The 18,185-nt window shown below is 36.6% G+C and overlaps 1 protein-coding gene across 1 annotated transcript in view; it reads left to right on the top strand.

Annotated features, from left to right (window-relative positions):
* lmx1ba (LIM homeobox transcription factor 1, beta a) overlaps positions 1-16,698 on the top strand; it is a 34,066-nt gene extending 17,368 nt beyond the window's left edge. The window contains exons 3-8 of the mRNA XM_065250072.1: positions 13,801-14,033; positions 14,128-14,306; positions 14,582-14,659; positions 14,776-14,842; positions 14,976-15,140; positions 15,847-16,698. Of these exons, the coding sequence (XP_065106144.1) occupies positions 13,801-14,033; positions 14,128-14,306; positions 14,582-14,659; positions 14,776-14,842; positions 14,976-15,140; positions 15,847-16,004 (880 nt within the window). The 3' untranslated portion in view covers positions 16,005-16,698. The remainder of the gene's footprint in view (positions 1-13,800; positions 14,034-14,127; positions 14,307-14,581; positions 14,660-14,775; positions 14,843-14,975; positions 15,141-15,846) is intronic.
* Positions 16,699-18,185: the final 1,487 nt, after the last annotated feature.

The following is an 18,185-nucleotide window of genomic DNA, read 5'->3' as shown; positions in this document are numbered from 1 at the left end:
GTGTGCATCTGTGCCAGGTGAATTTCACTTCTATAGAGTTGCTCCAATGAAACGCCTCTCTCTTCCCACACAAATCACTTCTACAGTACATTTACATACAAAATAAGACTTGTGTATTTTGTATAAGAACAGTTTGTGGTTGCTGAGGTTTTTATTGTTGTTTAGTTTTTTCTGATATGTGTAAGGTTGGATCTGGTTTCTATTCAGATCAATCCTGAATCCTGCTAGGATTTGATTCAGTTTGAGAAAATCAAAACACAAAACATGCAATACAAGCACACTGTGTAAGGTTGATTTAAACAGCACATGCTTAGTAAGATGAACTAAAGAATAACTGAGGAAAGACAGAGTGAGAGAGAGAGAGAAAAAGAGAGGAGTGTGAGAAGAGACAGTCATCTTTTATTAAGGGTTGTGGGTGTTAAGAGCGCAGTGTGGTTTATGGCCCCGGGCCCTGCTGTATGAGAGCCCATATTGTGCACGGAGGCGGCGGTGAGCCTGAGGTTCTCTTCAGCCCCTGACGTGTGTTTTCCTTCCCCGGCTTTTCAAAGTGTGGATTCTAACCCTCACCACAATTATACTCACATCCAATCTCTGTTACCAACCTTCACGTGCTTTAGGTTTCTATTATGTGCCTATAACCTAGAAGAATGCACATGCATGCACTTTTTGTTGTTCGGTGTATTATAATTCCTTAAAAATTATAAATCATTCTTACATTCATTGAACTTGGCAGACGTTAAATTTACATTTTAGCAATATGTGCATTGAATTAAACCCCTGACCTTGGCATTGCTAGCCTAGCGCTTTATCAGTTGAGCTGGAAAGCTAGGATAGCATAAGATCTTCTTTCTTCTTTTTTATTACAAAATTATTATTCAGAAAGTCACACAGCCTCAGGGTGAGAGACGGTCAAAGGCTACAGAGGTTTAATAAAAGCTGTAACCTGCTGGTCATCACTGATTATCTGCTGGTGATCACTGCCAATAATTAAATAACTGAGAGAGAGAGAGAGAGAGAGAGAGAGAGAGAGAGAGAGAGAGAGAGAGAGAGAGAGAGAGAGAGAGAGAGAGAGAGAGAGAGATGTTTTCATTTCTTTCCTCTCATGGGAAATAATGTTTATTGCTCCCTTTGGTTTCCATTGATTGTGATCATTTTAAATGTGCCCAGAGAAAATATTAAAACATATAGAAAGAATCCGGTGTATTAAATAAATATACAGTTAAAATTATTGCCAGTTATACCACGGGTCTGTTGAATGCTGCATTCTGATTGGCTGAGAAATGTTTCATGGGTATGCATTATTTTTTGATAACCACACACCTAACTTGTCAAATGTCTTAAAAATAGGCACCAGAGCAATATTTGTGGTAACCGTGGTATAAGAGGAATAATTGACTACGGTTCTTTGAATTATTGGAAAATAATGCACACTCCGCTTCGCGTCGTGCCGCATTACCACCTTGGGTGTGCATTATTTTCTTATAATTCAATGGCCCGTCGTCAATTATTCCTTACTTAAACAAAACTTTAACGGAGTCAATGTCACATCCCTCTTTGTATTTTTTTTGTTTGTTTGCGTGATCTGACATGATCATTTTGTGTCAGATAACAACATGCTTACTATCATGTTTAATGTGTATTAACATCATGTGTATCAACTGTGATAGACAAGAAACTGTTGGCATGTTAAACATGCAGTATAGATTCACAGGATCAAAATATCTGATCACTTTGTTGATATTGATCTTTTATTGAATGCCAGTCAAATCATTGCATTGACCTGTCAACAAGCAGGTTCATGGTCCTAAAGTTGAATTGAATCCACTGAAGGTGATGTGACAGATCAACAGGTGCTTCAGAGCCCATATGATTTATTATCTTATAATGAATAGAGAAATACTATGATAATACACCTGATAAGTATTTCTGTCTCATCATCACCCATCAGTGTTTAAATGTGTTGTGTTAAATAGAAAGAGCCCAGACGCGTGTGGATGATTGAATCAGACAGCTGCCTGTCAACAGTCTCTCAACCAGCAGCTGTGAGGCGTTCCTCAGAGATCCGCCTTTATCCCATCCATACAAAAGAAGCCTTGGCCACAGATAAAGACGTCCTGAATCTCATGTCACTCACCAACACCTAATACTGAACTGAAGAATAAATGTGTGTGTGTGTGTTTCAGGTTTAGTCATCCCTGCTGATAAAATATCCTTTCCAGCTGGATGATAATCTGAGTGAGATGTAGACAGGCAGAAATCTTTTTTACTCTATGGCTCTGAAATGTGTTTTTGTGCGTATTTGTTTCGTGCATACTTGTGTTTGGTTTCATTGATGGCCATCGTGCCATAAAGCACTTTGATGGTGTAAGATTGGCAGTTTATATATTAAAGGACCAAGACTGACTCTGTAGTGTTTCTGTAATTATAAAGATGAAATATTTTAAGAACAGTATCAAATTTGAACATATATGCACGATCCTTTTAATGCACAAATGCTTATGAGAAACATTTAAAAATGAATCTCAGTACTGGCAAGAGAACAGATGAATATTGTGAGAGAAGAGCAGGTGAACATTTTGTCAAAGAGAGAGAGAGAGAGAGAGAGAGAGAGAGAGAGAGAGAGAGAGAGAGAGAGAGAGAGAGAGAGAGAGAGAGAGAGAGAGAGAGAGAGAGAGAGAGAGAGAGAGAGAGAGAGAGAGAGAGAGAGAGAGAGAGAGAGAGAGAGACCTGCAGTCACTGTGTGCACTTTGAAGCAGATGGGATAATGTGATGTTTTTCTGGAGGACTCTTTCAGCTCCAGTATGTTTTTATGATTGTGAACTCATTGCTCATTGCATTGATGACAGAACACCAAACATACTGAACATGAAACATGGATCTGTGTTGTTTGTCTTTTGTAAAGGTCATTTGGATACGACTAATGTTTGTACCCTAGAAAAGAATTTTACTTTCATATAACTCCTTATGTTTAACTCCTTGGGCCCCTATCATACACCCGGCAAGTGTCTTTTGCTAGTTTCAACCCGGCGCAATGATAATTTTCATGTTTAGGAAATGCATTTGCGCCCAATTTTGCGCCCATGGGCGTTCTGGTCTGAAAATGAGGTGTGTTCAGGTGCATTGTTGGCGTGTTGCTATTTTAAGACAACTAAAATAGACACCATTGACCAGCTAAAACCTGGTCTGAAGTCTAAAGTCAATGGCGCAATATTGCTTTTGTTATTTAATGAGCACGTTCGTAATACCGGATGACAATGCGCGTTTGCTTATCACACACATGCATGCGCAGCAGAACACAACCCTTTTAAATAATATGAAAAGATTAAAGAATTAAAATGTAAAAGATTATTATTGAGTCCCTTGGACATAAATGAGGATCAATTATAAGACGTTAGAAGGCGTAAAGAGCTGCTTCACCTGCAGCCTGGTAATTAATTAAATGTTTTGCTTTAAACAAATGCAAATATTGCATCTATTTAAAAAAATGAAATGCTACCCCACGGATTAATTGTATATGATGACTCTGTACCTGTGGATATGAGGAGATGAGAACCTTTTTTAAGTAATTCTTTAAAAAACTCATGGTGCTGTCCGGGTGCTGAAACATCTCTCCGCACGTTTGTAAATTCTTTATCTCCTGTTTGTTACAAATAAAGTATTTTTAGAGTACAAACCTTTTCTTACGTACTTGTAAATTATTTTATGTTATGTCCCCTAAAAATCAACTATGACTCTTCAAAACATCAGTAAAAAATAATTAATTGAGAAATATTTGAGTTCCTAATCTTGAAAATCTGAGATCAATGATAAATCAACTAAGAGCATTGCTTGTACAAACACACAGAGAACATTTAAAACATGTTTTTTATTTCTTTCTTTATGGCTGTTTTTTAGGGTTTGTTCTTTAATAGCGTCTGTGTCTAGCCAGGTTAGATGTGTGGGTGCGAGAGGGCAAAAGAGTGCATGTTTTATTCGTTTTACTCTACGATTCGTCATCCAAGCCCACAAGTCTGTCCCGGATCTAAAGTTTCAAAGCCACTGCATGTTATTGTCTTTAGTAAAAGTGTTGTTATAGAAACCATATTCATATTCCGTTTTTAATGTTTAGCTTTTAACAGTTTGGGACGGTCAGAGCTCCACATGTTAAATGAAGACATTAAGCAGAAAAGAGAGCGGTTTCTGTCGTCTACTGTGAATAACACCACTGAAAATACAACATATCATCATAATGTTTAAGTGATTGTCAGGGAGTTTGTGTTGAAAGACATTTATTTACAGATGCATCCTCATGAATGTGACATCTTTTGGTTACAGCAGATGTTTATGTGTTTTTATACCACGGGTCTGTTGAATGCTTTATTCTGATTGTCTGAGAAATGTTTCATGGGTATGCATTAATTTCTGATAACCGCACACCTAACTTGTCAAATGTCTTAAAAATAGGCACCAGAGCAATGTTTGTGGTAACCGTGATATAAGAGGAATAATTGACTCCGGTCCTTTGAAAATAATGCACAAACCTGTGTCGTGCCGCATTGCATTTTGGGTGTGCACTATTTTCTTATAATGCAATGGCCCGTTGTCAATTATTCCTTATGTATTTCTGTAGTTTTGTTCACACTCAGTGTCAAACCAGATCTTCAGACTTGTGTTTGTTTTGTTGGATGGTTTTAAACACTTGTGTACTCTTTACATTTGAGTTATTTATAGCATTAGGTGACTTATGAACATTTATCATGCTAAATATACTGTAGTAAAGTAACAAAGTTTGATATATAAAACACAGTTATACATTTCTTGTCTTCAGATTAGCTTGTTAGCAGATGCTTTTATCCAAAACAGATAACAACATACAGTAACAACAGATAGTACAGAGTAAATTCTCATTTTTATTTAAGTATAAAATAATTCTACAGATAAACCATAAATGTCTTATTGCTCTGTTTGGTTAAACCCATTTCCACCCCAAGTGTCACCAAAAACCGCCATGAAAGTAGTGTTTCTTTATGTGAGAACTTTTTTTCACAAGATTCAGCTTTTCTTAGCTCAGCCTTCATCATGATCCAACATCTCACAATCTGTCTGTGCTGCTATGGAGATGTCTCCATGCTCAGTTTGTCTCTTTTGTTATAAAGTCAGGCTGTATAATGAAGGTTAGTGTGTTCACTTTCTTCTAATATTTACCCTTTAAAGCCAAAGCTGAGTCGATTTTCTCCTTGAATGTTCTAGGCTCAGGAATTCAGATTGATCTTACGGCAATTCGTATGTATTTAACAAGTAGGCTAATTCATACAAAGTAGCCTAATCATGCAGATGCGTATGATTATTATTAAAAAAAACAATAATACAACCCCAGCCCTAACCGCAACATCAAAGGGGTGAAAGCAATGAATGTGGTCGTACGAATTAATGAATAAATTAGCCGTTGTCGTGAGATTGTGTCGGAGGAATCTTCACCATGTGTGGATTTGCCATTAGTGTGATCAATTAATGCTGTTTTTTAATGAGGATGTTGTGGGAACAGAATGAATCAACCAATCAGAATCACATACTATATTTTAAAGAGTCACATAATAAATAAACTTGTGAGTAAACATTCCAGTCCTGAAGTCTAAGGTTGTTAATTTACCATCAGTGGTGTTTTGGGGGTCCTGAAAATGCAAACTTTTGAAAAAAGTTCTGTGCAATATCCTTTCTGTGTAAATGACAAAAGCGCAAATTTGTGAAAAAGGTGATGTGCATGAGCATCTATAGGCATGCGTGAGTACTTTATGACCAAAACAACAATAGCGGCCTACAGGATTATTGCAATTATAACAGATATAAGGTCTTCCCAGTTACAAAACAAATTGTTTGTATTTATTGCTCTGTAGAAGAATGCATATATGTGCACAGGCGTGGTGTGTTTCTTTACAAAATAACATCGCCATCTACTGGCCTGGCACACATAATACAACGTTTTAACTACACTCTAAAAACTAGCAGTGCTCTAGTCTATAGCAATAAGGGGTTGTGCACACCAAAACTTTTAAACGCGGCTGAAAACGTGAGCCAATTGGTCGCTGTGGTAATGTCCCGCCCCTCCTCCACTGTGATTGGAGGCCGTGTGAGAACTGATTGGCTTTTCACCCAAAGTTGAATATTTTCAACTCTCGGTGCTCATCCCAACAAGATATATCGTTCAGCTCCTTAAAACGGGGTTTTAAAGGTGCAGTGTGTCAATTTTTGCGGCATCTAGTAGAGGTGCTGGTGAATTGCAACCAGGGGCTCAGTCTACTGCTTACTCCTCGTTTTTTAATCACATAGAGAAGCTACGGTAGCCCACACCGGATAAACATGTCATCGTCTGAGACAACTTAGTAAAAAAAGTTTGTCCATTAAGGGCTTCCGTAGGAACATGGCGGCACAAAATGGTGGCTTCCATACAAGGGGACCCTCGGTATATGTAGATAAAAACATCTCATTCTAAGGTAATAAACACATAATGGTTCATTATGAAAGGTCTTTATACACCCCTGATAATATAGTTTTGTATATTATTTTGCATTTCGGTCAAGAGATCCATTTAAAAATTACACACTACACCTTTAAATGCATATTAACATTTATCACAATGAGAAATGTCTAAAAAACTGGATTATAGCAGAGTTCAGAGAGCTTGTCAAATATCCACTCAGAAGCGGAGATCATTCACCAGCATAGAACGGCACGTCACGCACTCCTTTATAGTCTTCTTTATCATAAACAAAAATGGTTTCTGGAGAGAGAAATAATAAATAATAAGCAAACTTTAGACGCTGCGGAGAAGAAAGAGCAGGATTTTAAACACGTCACGTGTCTTTCCGGGACCTTATTTGCGTGAAGGCACACACAGATTCCGGCAAATCATTGGCAATGTGAATGAACAAAAAAATCAAACGATCCCGGATAAATCCTGGGTGCATTTTCCGTGTATTTTCAGGAATGTCTGTGCGAAAAGGGCTAATGATTATGAGCCAAGAGCCACTTTTAGTGCTATTTAGCATTGTTTGTTTTTAGAGTGTACATTGTTTTGTTTATGTGAAGTTTTTTTAAGAATGCAAAGATAAAACTTTTCAATTTTTTACTGTTTTTGTCATGTAAACAATACATAGCCTAAATCAGCAGATATATTAAAGACTTTAAAGTAAACATTCCAGACCTGAAGTCTAATAATCTAAGGATTACCACTGCTAATTAAAACTCAAATAAACATCCCAAAAGTCCAGAGGATGGTGGGAACACACACACACACACACACACACACACACACACACTAATCCACCTTTACTCTCTCAGATGTGGTTAAACCTTTTTTAAGAGGGTTTGATGGGGGTGGAGGTGAAGCACTTGAGATTTGCTATAATCCCACAGCTGGGTCACCAGCGTAAACCCTGACCCGCAGATTAAGGAGCCGATGTTAAATAGTCTCCATTGCAGAGCCCCTCAACATCCTTCATTCACACAGTTAAGGACCTCCTCTTCAAAACGCCCCATATTACTGTTTGTTTAGTCTCTCTGGGGCAGAACGTAAGGGTCAGGGGTAATTTAAAACCCCATTGAGAGCTCAAAACTCATCCAGCCTCCAGCACCAAGACTCAGTGAGCCAACACCTACATATAGACATCATCAATGTGCTCATGACTACAGGACACTGCCTTAGAAATGCTTGCTTTTGGACAAATTTGACATAAAGCAATCCCACAAATGAATAAATTGATTAATACTTCATCATTTTTGTTTTGTGCAGTTTAAACTCGTACCAGTTGTAAATCAAGTGTGTTTTGATGTGAGGAGTGCCGTTTTGGTGACGTACAGAATTGTGTTATAAGTTATGGGTTTTGTAAAGAAGTCTCCAAGTTAAAGCATGAGAGAAATCATCAAATGAATGAACTCTATGTTGTGTGAAGTCTCTCCAGAAGTACTTCATATGGACAACAATGCTGTGCACATCTGCTCGGGTGCTCACGTTGGCCCTTTGACATTTCTGTTAATCCAGAGATTATCCAACACTATAGATCCTGAGAGAAATCTGGCTGGTCATTATACGAGTGTTTATTAGTTTACACAAACACTCATCTCGTAAAATAAACCTGCCGTTCTTTGTCTCGACCAATCGAGAGAGGGTGGTATTAGTAATATCCTCCTGTCAATCATGTGCTGGCTTTAATCTGATTGGTCTTTTCTTTAAGCCAAGTCCCTTTCACTCGTACCCATGAATTACAGGGCGTGTAACAGCAGCAGCAGCAGCAACAGCTCTTGGTCTGTTATATGATGGCTCATTTAAAAACGCTGCAGTGATGTCTGCTTTACATCAACCAAACCAACATGAAAATAGACGGGTCATTAAAGTGGGGATATGAGCATTAGGTCAGCGTCTAGAGTGATTGGTTAGTAATGGAGGACTATGACAAGTACTTAAGCATAAGCAATAGTTAGTTTTATTGAAGGCATTGTTTCAAAATCTAGTGAGTTGCCCAGATGTTATTTTTGTATTTTGATGCCCACAGAGATTGAGCTTCATTCAAACGTGTGGTCAGATCTGGGTTTGATAACTACACAGATGCTGTGGCCAGAGTTCTTCTACCTACACAACTTCTGAGAGACCATTTTTAGACCGTAAGCTAAGATCTGATCTGGTCTGTAAAACATTATTCTCAAAAACATTATTCATAGGAGAATGACTTCACACTGGTAACACACGATAGAAAATAGAATATAACATTAACCATCAACTCCTGTGTGTGTGTGTGTGTGTGTGTGTGTGTGTGTGTGTGTGTGTGTGTGTGTGTGTGTGTGTGTGTGTGTGTGTGTGTGTGTGTGTGTGTGTGTGTGTGTGTGTGTGTGTGTGTGTGTGTGTGTGTGTGTGTGTGTGTGTGTTGTCTTTTGTGTGTGTTCTGTTTGCTGTTGTGGTGTAGCTGAGTAAACTCTATACTGAATAGAGCTGCCAAAGTCAGGAATAGCAGCTGTTCAAACACACACACACACACACACACACACACACACACACACACACACACATTGTGTACCTGAAAAGAACAATAAGTAAAATGTACTTAATTTTTATTTTGCAAGTTTTTGCATTAACATTTTTTTAAATAATTTTACACATATGTTAAGTAAATCTACTTTACTAAGTTAGGTAAAATTACACTGTAAAAAATCATATCTTTGGTAATAATATTTTACATCATATTTTTATGGATTAATGGATCATTATCATGTAAATTCCCCTCTTTTCTTTACATATTTATTATTATATACCACATTATGAGCAAGTAAGAAGAGACTGATCTCAGTACTGACATTATCATGATTTTCATTCTGTCACTTACAGTCTAAACAGCATTACTCTTCTGAACATTGATAACTCAAAGAAAAAAACTGAAACTCTTCTAAATCTCAAAGATAAATGAACATTAAACACTAACAAGTCTTTCCTTTAAGTTGAAAACACATAAAACAGTGTTTAATTTCAGCTTTTACTCTCCAAATGCAGTCCCATGTAAAGCATGCTGGAAGCTACAAGGACACTGCCCAGTTATTTATATCTACTAAAATCATTCATTTCATTTCAACACAAGATTATTAAATTAATTACAATTTTAAGTGAATTATACACTGTAAAAATAATACTCTGGATTTACTTAAAAATACAGTGCATCATTTTTGCATCCACTTTTTTTAAGTCTTACTTTAAATTATAAGCAATTGCATAAATTACTTAAAATTCCATGTAATAATTTAAAAAATTGATGCAAAAATAATGCAGTATATTTTTAAGTAAATCCAGCCTTTATTTTTTTCAGTGTACTTGATACAATTAAATTGAATTTACTCAATAATGTGTTCATTTAGAATTACTCAAATTACTCCAATTTGTTTTTACTTATGGCTAAATTTTGGTTTAAAAAACAAGAATTCTAATTTTTTACTATAGTTAACTCATTTTATCTCGTTAAATCTACTAAGGCATATAATCATTTTTACAGCGCTCTCTCCCCTTTTTCATCTTTGATTAGATGTCTCTCATTTTCTAATTCTTAACTACTATTTATTTTAAGGGGAAAATATTTCACACTTTGGTTTCATTCATGTTGTTTTGACCATTTTCCAGCATCTCTGTAAATGACTCTCACAATAACATGACTGAGTCAAATATCAACTAGTAAAGTAAATCTATTATTAAACTATCTTACTTTTTGATTTGATTCTGGATTGAAACATTATACTGTACTATGTTACGATGACAGAAAGTCTTTTTCTATAATACGTCATCCTTCACCAGAGCTTAAGGTCCACTAATATATTATTTTTTTTATTTTTCTGATGACGTGTTGATCTTAATCTTGACTTTAGCATCTCTATGGGTGATCTGGGCTGGTAATATGTGTTAAACGGGGAGTGATGTGTTGTTTTTCAGCAGAAGTTTACTCTGGGTAAACACACGCTTCAACATCATCCAGCCGCTCCGCTTCTGTTTAACCTCAGTCTTATTCAGAGAGTTACTATAATAAAATTCAAGCCTGGTTATTATGCTACAAGATTAAAGATATTGAGATCTTTCTCTTACTATCACTTTAAGCAATAGTGATAAAGTCAGATGAATTCATATAAAGTTACTACTGAACCAAGATTCTTACGTCCGGCATCTGATATATCACAGAGCTCATATTATAGTTTTATTGAGGTGGATGGATCTGGCTTCTGTCCTTTGATAGGGTCAGAATGTAGTTAAATGTGGTAAACTCTGCCGCTCGTGTGTGTGTGTGTGTGTGGACCGCAGGGTTTTTCCACGCTCTGCCCTGAGTTCAGTGTTTGAAAACATCTTTACTTCTTTTGTAGTGCACATGCATCTGCTGTATGGAGATGTGGAAGGGCGGTTGGAAAGATCGAATGATGACACACACACACACACACACACACCGCACACACGAATGCACACACACTTAAATTTTGAAGTACCCACTACAATTAAATCCATCTGCTTGCACAGACGACTCATTTCTAAAAATGCTGGGTTATTTTCAACCCAAAAAAGATGAATCTAGCCTGTTGGTTTGTAATTTAAGCTATGGGTTGTTTCGATTTTTCTTGGTTAATTTAACCAGCTGGATTTGTCCATTTTAACCCAATGTTGTGCAAAAAATAACCCAGATTTTTTTTGCGTGTACATTTCAAATATCCATGAAAATAAAGTGAGCAGACTGAGACTTTCACGATGAAATGTCATAAACTGTGCTCAGACTTGCCAACATACTCTCTAAAAAATGCTGGGTTGTTTTTAACTCATAGGTTAAATTACAACCCAACGGGCTAGATTCATCCTTTATTTGACCTAATGCTGCATTGAAATTTTTTTTGACTTTATTAATTTTACAGCTTTTATATGATTTTACTTTTACTTATATATGAAACAATTTGTTTCGAATGAGAATCTGAAAAGGAAACTTAAAAAAGTCATTTCTGAGCAATAATATTTATTCTGTAGGAATCAATGTATATTTTCTCCCCTCATATGTTGTCTTTATGTTTCTCTGAAGGAAATGAAGAGATGTTTGGTTAACTAATCTTTCTCATCGCTCAGGCTGGGGGTTTGGGGTTTTGTCAGATCACCTCAGACCCGTCACACAGAACATCGCTGGTGGCAGCAAACCGAGGATAAATTATTGTTTGTGTTTGTTACATATCAGATCTCTAGCAAACAAACACAAAGAGACGGAGAAGAATATCCCACACACTGAAGATCACACGGCAAAGCTTTTCTGAGCATGACTGACTGAGCGTGAAGACTTTCTGTCCTCTTAATACTCTTAAAGAGGGATTAGTTTCATCCACTGCACTCTTCAAATGTCAATCAAAACACATTACACATCACACAATAGAAGTAACAGAAACAAATCACTACTGCAAAATAATGCAAAAGAAATGTACTTTCTTAAATATTTTATTTTAGTAAAAGATCTCAAGTACACGTAAGTCATCCTGCATCGTTTGTGCTATGAATATTAATCATAACCAAATCAGAAGACCCTCACACAAAAATCACCGTAGCAACCACAGAGCAACCTCCTGCATCACCACAGCATCACGACTGTGACTTTAGCACGGATCTCATAGCGCTGATACAAGAATGAAAGAGTCACGCGTGGCTGTTCTAACAGACTGAGAACAAAGACGGCGCTGAGGTCCCGTCAACAAAGAGCGGGAGGAAGAAGAAGAGATTAAAACTCTGGCACAATAGAAGAGAGGATTATCTGCAAAGATTCATGGGAATTACAGACGGCAGTATAATGTGAAGTGACAGTCAGAGGAAACAGACAAACTTTAGCGCATGTGATTATCACAGATCATCCAAAATAAAAGAAAGAGGAATGAAAGGAAGTGATGCGATGCAGAAGAGGGGCGGGGCTAAGAGGATTCACATTCTTTGTGTCATAGAACGACTACAGCTCAAAGTTTACGCATTTATAGTTTATCAGACTTGAAGTTTAACAAAGCATCAGATTTCCCTCAGATGTTTATCCTAAACTTTATTAGGAATTTGATGAAGGGCCTGAATTTAACCATTTCACTCAGACAGAAAGAAAGAAAGAGGGATTTATTTGTTTTGTCTTACTTACATTATCATTTTGTTTTAATTTCAGTCTCCATTTTAACTGCGTCTTGTTGTCTAAATGATTAAAGTTTGCTTAGAAGTTTCTCTTTCAAAGCTAAAGAGACTTTAAAGGGTTTCACAGTTTATCACTACCTTTAAATCTCTGGAATCAATAAATCTCATATAAAATGTCTTTATAATGCATTAAAAAATGGTGACAATTGTTTCTGTTCAGTGTATGAATGTGAATAGCAGAGTCCAGATCATTTAGTTTTGAGAAGTGTTGGAGTTCAAGGGTACAAAGAAGTCTTTAATCTAATTACTATCACTGCAAAAAATTATTTTCAAGAAAACATTTTCTTAGTATTTTTGTCTTGTTGTCAGTAATATCAAAAAAATTCTTAAATTAAGATGTTTTTTCTTGATGAGCAAAATGACCCAAGAAAATAAATCTAGATTTTAGACCAAAATTATCAAATTTAAGTGATTTTGTGCATAAAACAAGCAAAAAATCTGCAAATGGGGTGAGCAAAACATTTTTCTTAAACACTAAATTCAAGAAAAATTCAAGAAAACTTTGCTTACCCTATTGCCGTTTTTTTTTTTTTTTTTTTGCTTGTTTAATGCATAAAATCACTTAAATTTGATATTTTTGGTCTCAAAACTAGACTTATTTTCTTGGGTCGTTTTGCTAATCAAGAAAAAGCATCTTAATTTAAGAATTTTTTGATATTTTTACTGAAAACAAGACAAAAATACTAAGAATTTTTTTTCTTGAAAATTTTTTTTTGCAGTGTATTAGTAGTTTTATCTTCAGTCTTTGTATTTTGAATGAATTGTCAGTGTCTTTTGTATTGTCTCACCTCATGAAACCTTTATATGTTGTGACTTAATAAAATCTTTAAGCAGCCATAAGGTAAAAGCGCTGGTGTCCAGTATCAGTGCTGTAATATTTATGGATTCACGTCTGAGTTCTGTTTAATGCTTTAGGATTATTTAACATCAGCAGTTTGAGGATTCACTTGTACTGTATGTTCTGCACTGCCATTGCACATACATTAAGATCCTTTAGTCAGTTTTTTATATCCACCTTTTTGCAGTGGTTAAATCAGAGATGGAAACTTTTTATTCTTTACATTTCTATTTGGATTAACATGCATGATTATTTTTTCTTTTCTCTTCAGGTTATTTGCCACCAAATGCAGTGGATGTCTGGAGAAGATCGAAGCCACCGAGTTTGTGATGCGTGCACTAGAGAGCGTCTATCATCTGGCCTGTTTCTGCTGTTGTGTGTGCGACAGACAGCTGTGTAAAGGAGACGAGTTTGTTCTGAAGGATGGACAACTGCTCTGCAAAAATGACTACGAGAAAGAGAAAGATTTACTGCACTCCATCAGTCCTGAGATGTCGGATTCAGGTGAAAACTCAACTCTAATCTCCTTCTCTTTTCATTTATCCTCTTTCATCTTCTCCTTATCTAATCTTGTTAAAACAAAATTTTGTGTTTACAGACAAAAGTGAAGATGAAGATCTGGATGTAAAGATGGAGAAAGGTGCAGGAGGTGCGGGAAAAGGCAGTGATGATGGCAAAGATCCCCGGAGACCCAAGAGACCCCGCACCATTCTTACCACCCAACAGCGTCGAGCGTTCAAGGCTTCCTTTGAGGTTTCATCCAAACCCTGCCGAAAGGTAAGAACTTCATTTAGGTTTGTGTTAACTTTATTTTAAATGCGATATACTGATCTACCTGTAGTTAACGTTAGATACTTAAAAACTAGTTTCATAGGCCACCTGATGCATGTGTCCAAAATATCAAATGCTCAATATCACAAACCTTCAGTCTGATTCTTTGGATTTGTAGAAACATTTTAGAGAAATAAGTTTTGTAGAAGATATTTATTATAATCAAGTCAATGCAAAGCAATTTCTCATCTTGCCAACATAATGTTTGATGTTGTATTCAGGTTAGAGAGACGCTGGCTGCTGAGACCGGCCTGAGCGTGAGAGTCGTCCAAGTTTGGTTTCAGAACCAAAGAGCAAAGGTGAGAATGATCTGAGATGAACTAAATCTGTGCATGACATGATCAAATGTTTGAGAAATCGTCATTGATTTTAAGAAGGATTCAGTGTGTTTTTGTCTCTCTTTTGGTCTGAACAGATGAAGAAATTGGCACGCAGACAACAGCAACAACAAGACCAACAGAACACTCAGAGGCTCGGACAAGGTGCGTCTCTTAAAGATACACGAAGCTTTAGTTATATTTATATGATGTGTAGAAGACATCATGTTGGTGTTTGTGTGTTTCTTGGGTGTTGTGGTTTTTATGAACTGTTCTTGATTGTGATGTGTTTGTGCAGATGTGATATCCAGCAGAATGGAGAATCTGATGAACTCTTACACGCCCTTGGCTCCGCCTCCACAGCATCAGTTAGTCTCCATGGAAACGAACGGATACAGCACAGATCTGTTTCAGCAGGGTCTGACCCCTCCACAGATGCCTGGAGATCACATGAATCCATACGGTGTGTATGAGCACTAAACACTTGTTTTATATGCTTGCTAACCAGTCTCACAAGGTTTCGTGATATAGTCACGTCATATTTTTTGATTCTTTTTTTTTTCGTGATATTATCACGAATTTCGGCATTTTTTTTTTTGGTGATTGTATAACGAATTTCTGTTTTCGTGTGATTATCACGTATTGGTTACTCAACTGCTTTTTCCTATTTTTAAACCATTGTCGCTTCGGTTTAGGGTTTTTAGATTTGGTGCATGCAATAGAATGTCACTTTATGTATTGGTTTAGACTATTTTTACGGATTAATTTTTTTATATGTTGCCTGGCGTTAGGGTTAGAGTTGGGTTTGGGTAGGGATGTCATTTTATGCAAATCAAACCCTAAACGTAAGCGACAATGGTAAGAAAATAGGACAAAACAGTTGAGTAACCAATACGTGATAAACACACGAAAACAGGAATTCGTTATACGATCACGAAAAAACATGGACGTTTGTGAAAATATCACGAAAAAAGAATCAAAAAATAACGTGATTACATAACGAAATTTCATGAGACTGGGCTGTTTATATAACATTTGATATGCGATTACTGCCGTATATCATCTCAGTTCTTGTTTGGGTTCATCATATTTCTCTGGTTTATGGTATGGTACCCATGACCTTTCAAGACCTTACATTACAATTTGTTATTATAATTTATGTTTTACAGGGAACGACTCTATTTTCCATGACATTGACAGTGACACTTCTCTGACCAGCCTCAGCGATTGCTTCATGACGGGATCAGAGATCGGCTCCCTTCAGACCCGTGTGGGAAACCCCATCGATCGTTTATATTCCATGCAGAGCTCCTACTTTGCATCCTGAAAGCGAATCTGGAGCGAGACTACAAACCCACGAAAACCGTCAAACGACCACGGCCAGCCTGCATTGACAGTTTCATGGATGCCAGCGAACTTCCAGTAGAAGAATCTGGAGGCAGACGGACAAGAAAAACAAAAACACTGCGAATGAAAGCAGATCTTTGGTGTTGCTGTAGGAGTCGTGCTGAGTGACTCTTGAATCTAACCAGGTTCAAAGCAGTGCTGGCCAAATATATGTGTGACACTGAAGATGTTTCAGACTTCTTAGAAAAAAGTGTACGGTAGACAGTCAGACAAATATTTTCACAGCAGATGTACAGCCGAACCACTGGATGAGACTACAGTAAACAGAAAACACACAACTACAAGTGTTTATGTGAAGACTGCGCTGTGCGAATAAATGTTTAAGTTGTTTTATTAATCCGAGGACAGAATATGGATTTGTGGAAATAAAAACCTGAAACCGCTGCATGTTGATAAAGATGACAAGTTATTTATTGAAGTACATACCTGTGCCAAGTAAAGCTTTATTTAAAACAAATTGCGTTCGAGTTAAGTACCTTAAACATCTTCATGACCCTGGAAAACCAAGTGTAGTATTACTGTTGATGTTAAAGCTTTATATGTTTGTTTTCTCTGTGCTATTTATTTGTTTGCATTCTTTGACATGAATGCATTTCTGTCTCAAATGTGCTAAAATGACCAAAGTTTGTTGGTACTGCAAATAAAGACCTAAAAGAAAAAAACTTAATTTTTTCAACTTGATTTCAAGTTACAGAAATTAAAATGAGAAATATTCATGAGGTTCATTTTCACATCATAACATGGTATGATTTACATTTCAGTTGTTTAGAAAAATTTCCAATCATAAATGTTTTACTAAAGGAAGATATTTCTCTTCTCTTCTCTTAAACATTATGTAAGTGTGGTGTTGATTTCGACTTCAGCAGGCTAACACGTCTCAAGAGATCGCCGTTACAAAGAGACTTTAATAAACAACATTGGTTGAACTTTGACCCCTGAACCCCTCTGTGGACCTTTAGCACCACAGTTGTCCTGTTCACATTTAAACCTTTGAGAGAGATCTCATACAGATCTGTGAGTTCTGCCTGTGAAGTTGTGAACACTTTGTCTTGGTGGGTTTAACCTTTCAGACCTTCATGTCTAATGGGGCGTACGCACCAAACGCGAATACCAATGATTTAGATTACATACAAAGTCAATGTAAAGACACAAATAGATGTGAACTCGCACGGGTAATGCAAATGACGTGAATTGGGCGGCACAATTGCCTCAAAAACACGCACCATTCGCCTCAAACGCGTCTTCGTGCAAGTTGAAAATATTTAACTAAAAGTTCAAACCTGCAAGTAATCTACAGCGAGGAACTCGATGCTGCATGTTTGGTGTGTACGCAGCATTATGGGCATACACATCAAACGCCAATTCAACGATTTGCACAAGGAGATTACATACAAAGTCAAAGCAAAGATGCGAATAGACCTAAACTTGCACATGCAATGCGAATTACGCAAATTGGCCAGCACGATTGCTGCGAAAAAGTTAAATCCCGCAACTAATTTACAGTGAGGAATGCAATGCTTTGCATTTGGTGTGTACGTAGCATTTGACGTATTCATTTTTCTGAATTTAATTAAAATTTGGAGCTAAGTTATATGAATAAATGAAATAAATTATATTAGGCTTTAAGTTAAGTGGACATTTCCAGATTTCTTCTATGATTTTATTTAATTTTGTTTACGTAAAAAATAATTGACAACGGGCCATTGAATTATAAGAAAATAATGCACACCCAAGGTGCAATGCGGCACGACGCAAAGCGGAGTGTGCATTATTTTCAAATAATTTAAAGGACCGGAGTCAATTATTCCTCTTATACCACGGTTACCACAAACATTGCTCTGGTGTCTATTTTTAAGACATTTGACAAGTTAGGTGTGGTTATCAGAAATTAATGCATACACAGGGAACATTTCTCAACCAATCAGAATACAGCATTCAACAGACCCGTGGTATAATTTAAAAGAATTCACTGAACAAGTGTCATTTATACATTGATTGAAATTTCTCCATTCATTAAAGACTTTAAATAAAAATTGAGAATTATAGAATCAACCAAAACTTAAATTTGTCCTAAAATCATCAAATTCTAATAAAAAGATTG

Source organism: Paramisgurnus dabryanus, chromosome 5, assembly GCF_030506205.2.
Source record: "Paramisgurnus dabryanus chromosome 5, PD_genome_1.1, whole genome shotgun sequence".
NCBI classification, from domain to species: domain Eukaryota; kingdom Metazoa; phylum Chordata; class Actinopteri; order Cypriniformes; family Cobitidae; genus Paramisgurnus; species Paramisgurnus dabryanus.
The sequence above is the reverse complement of the archived record's forward strand: the minus strand, read 5'-3'. Positions and strand labels throughout refer to the sequence as shown.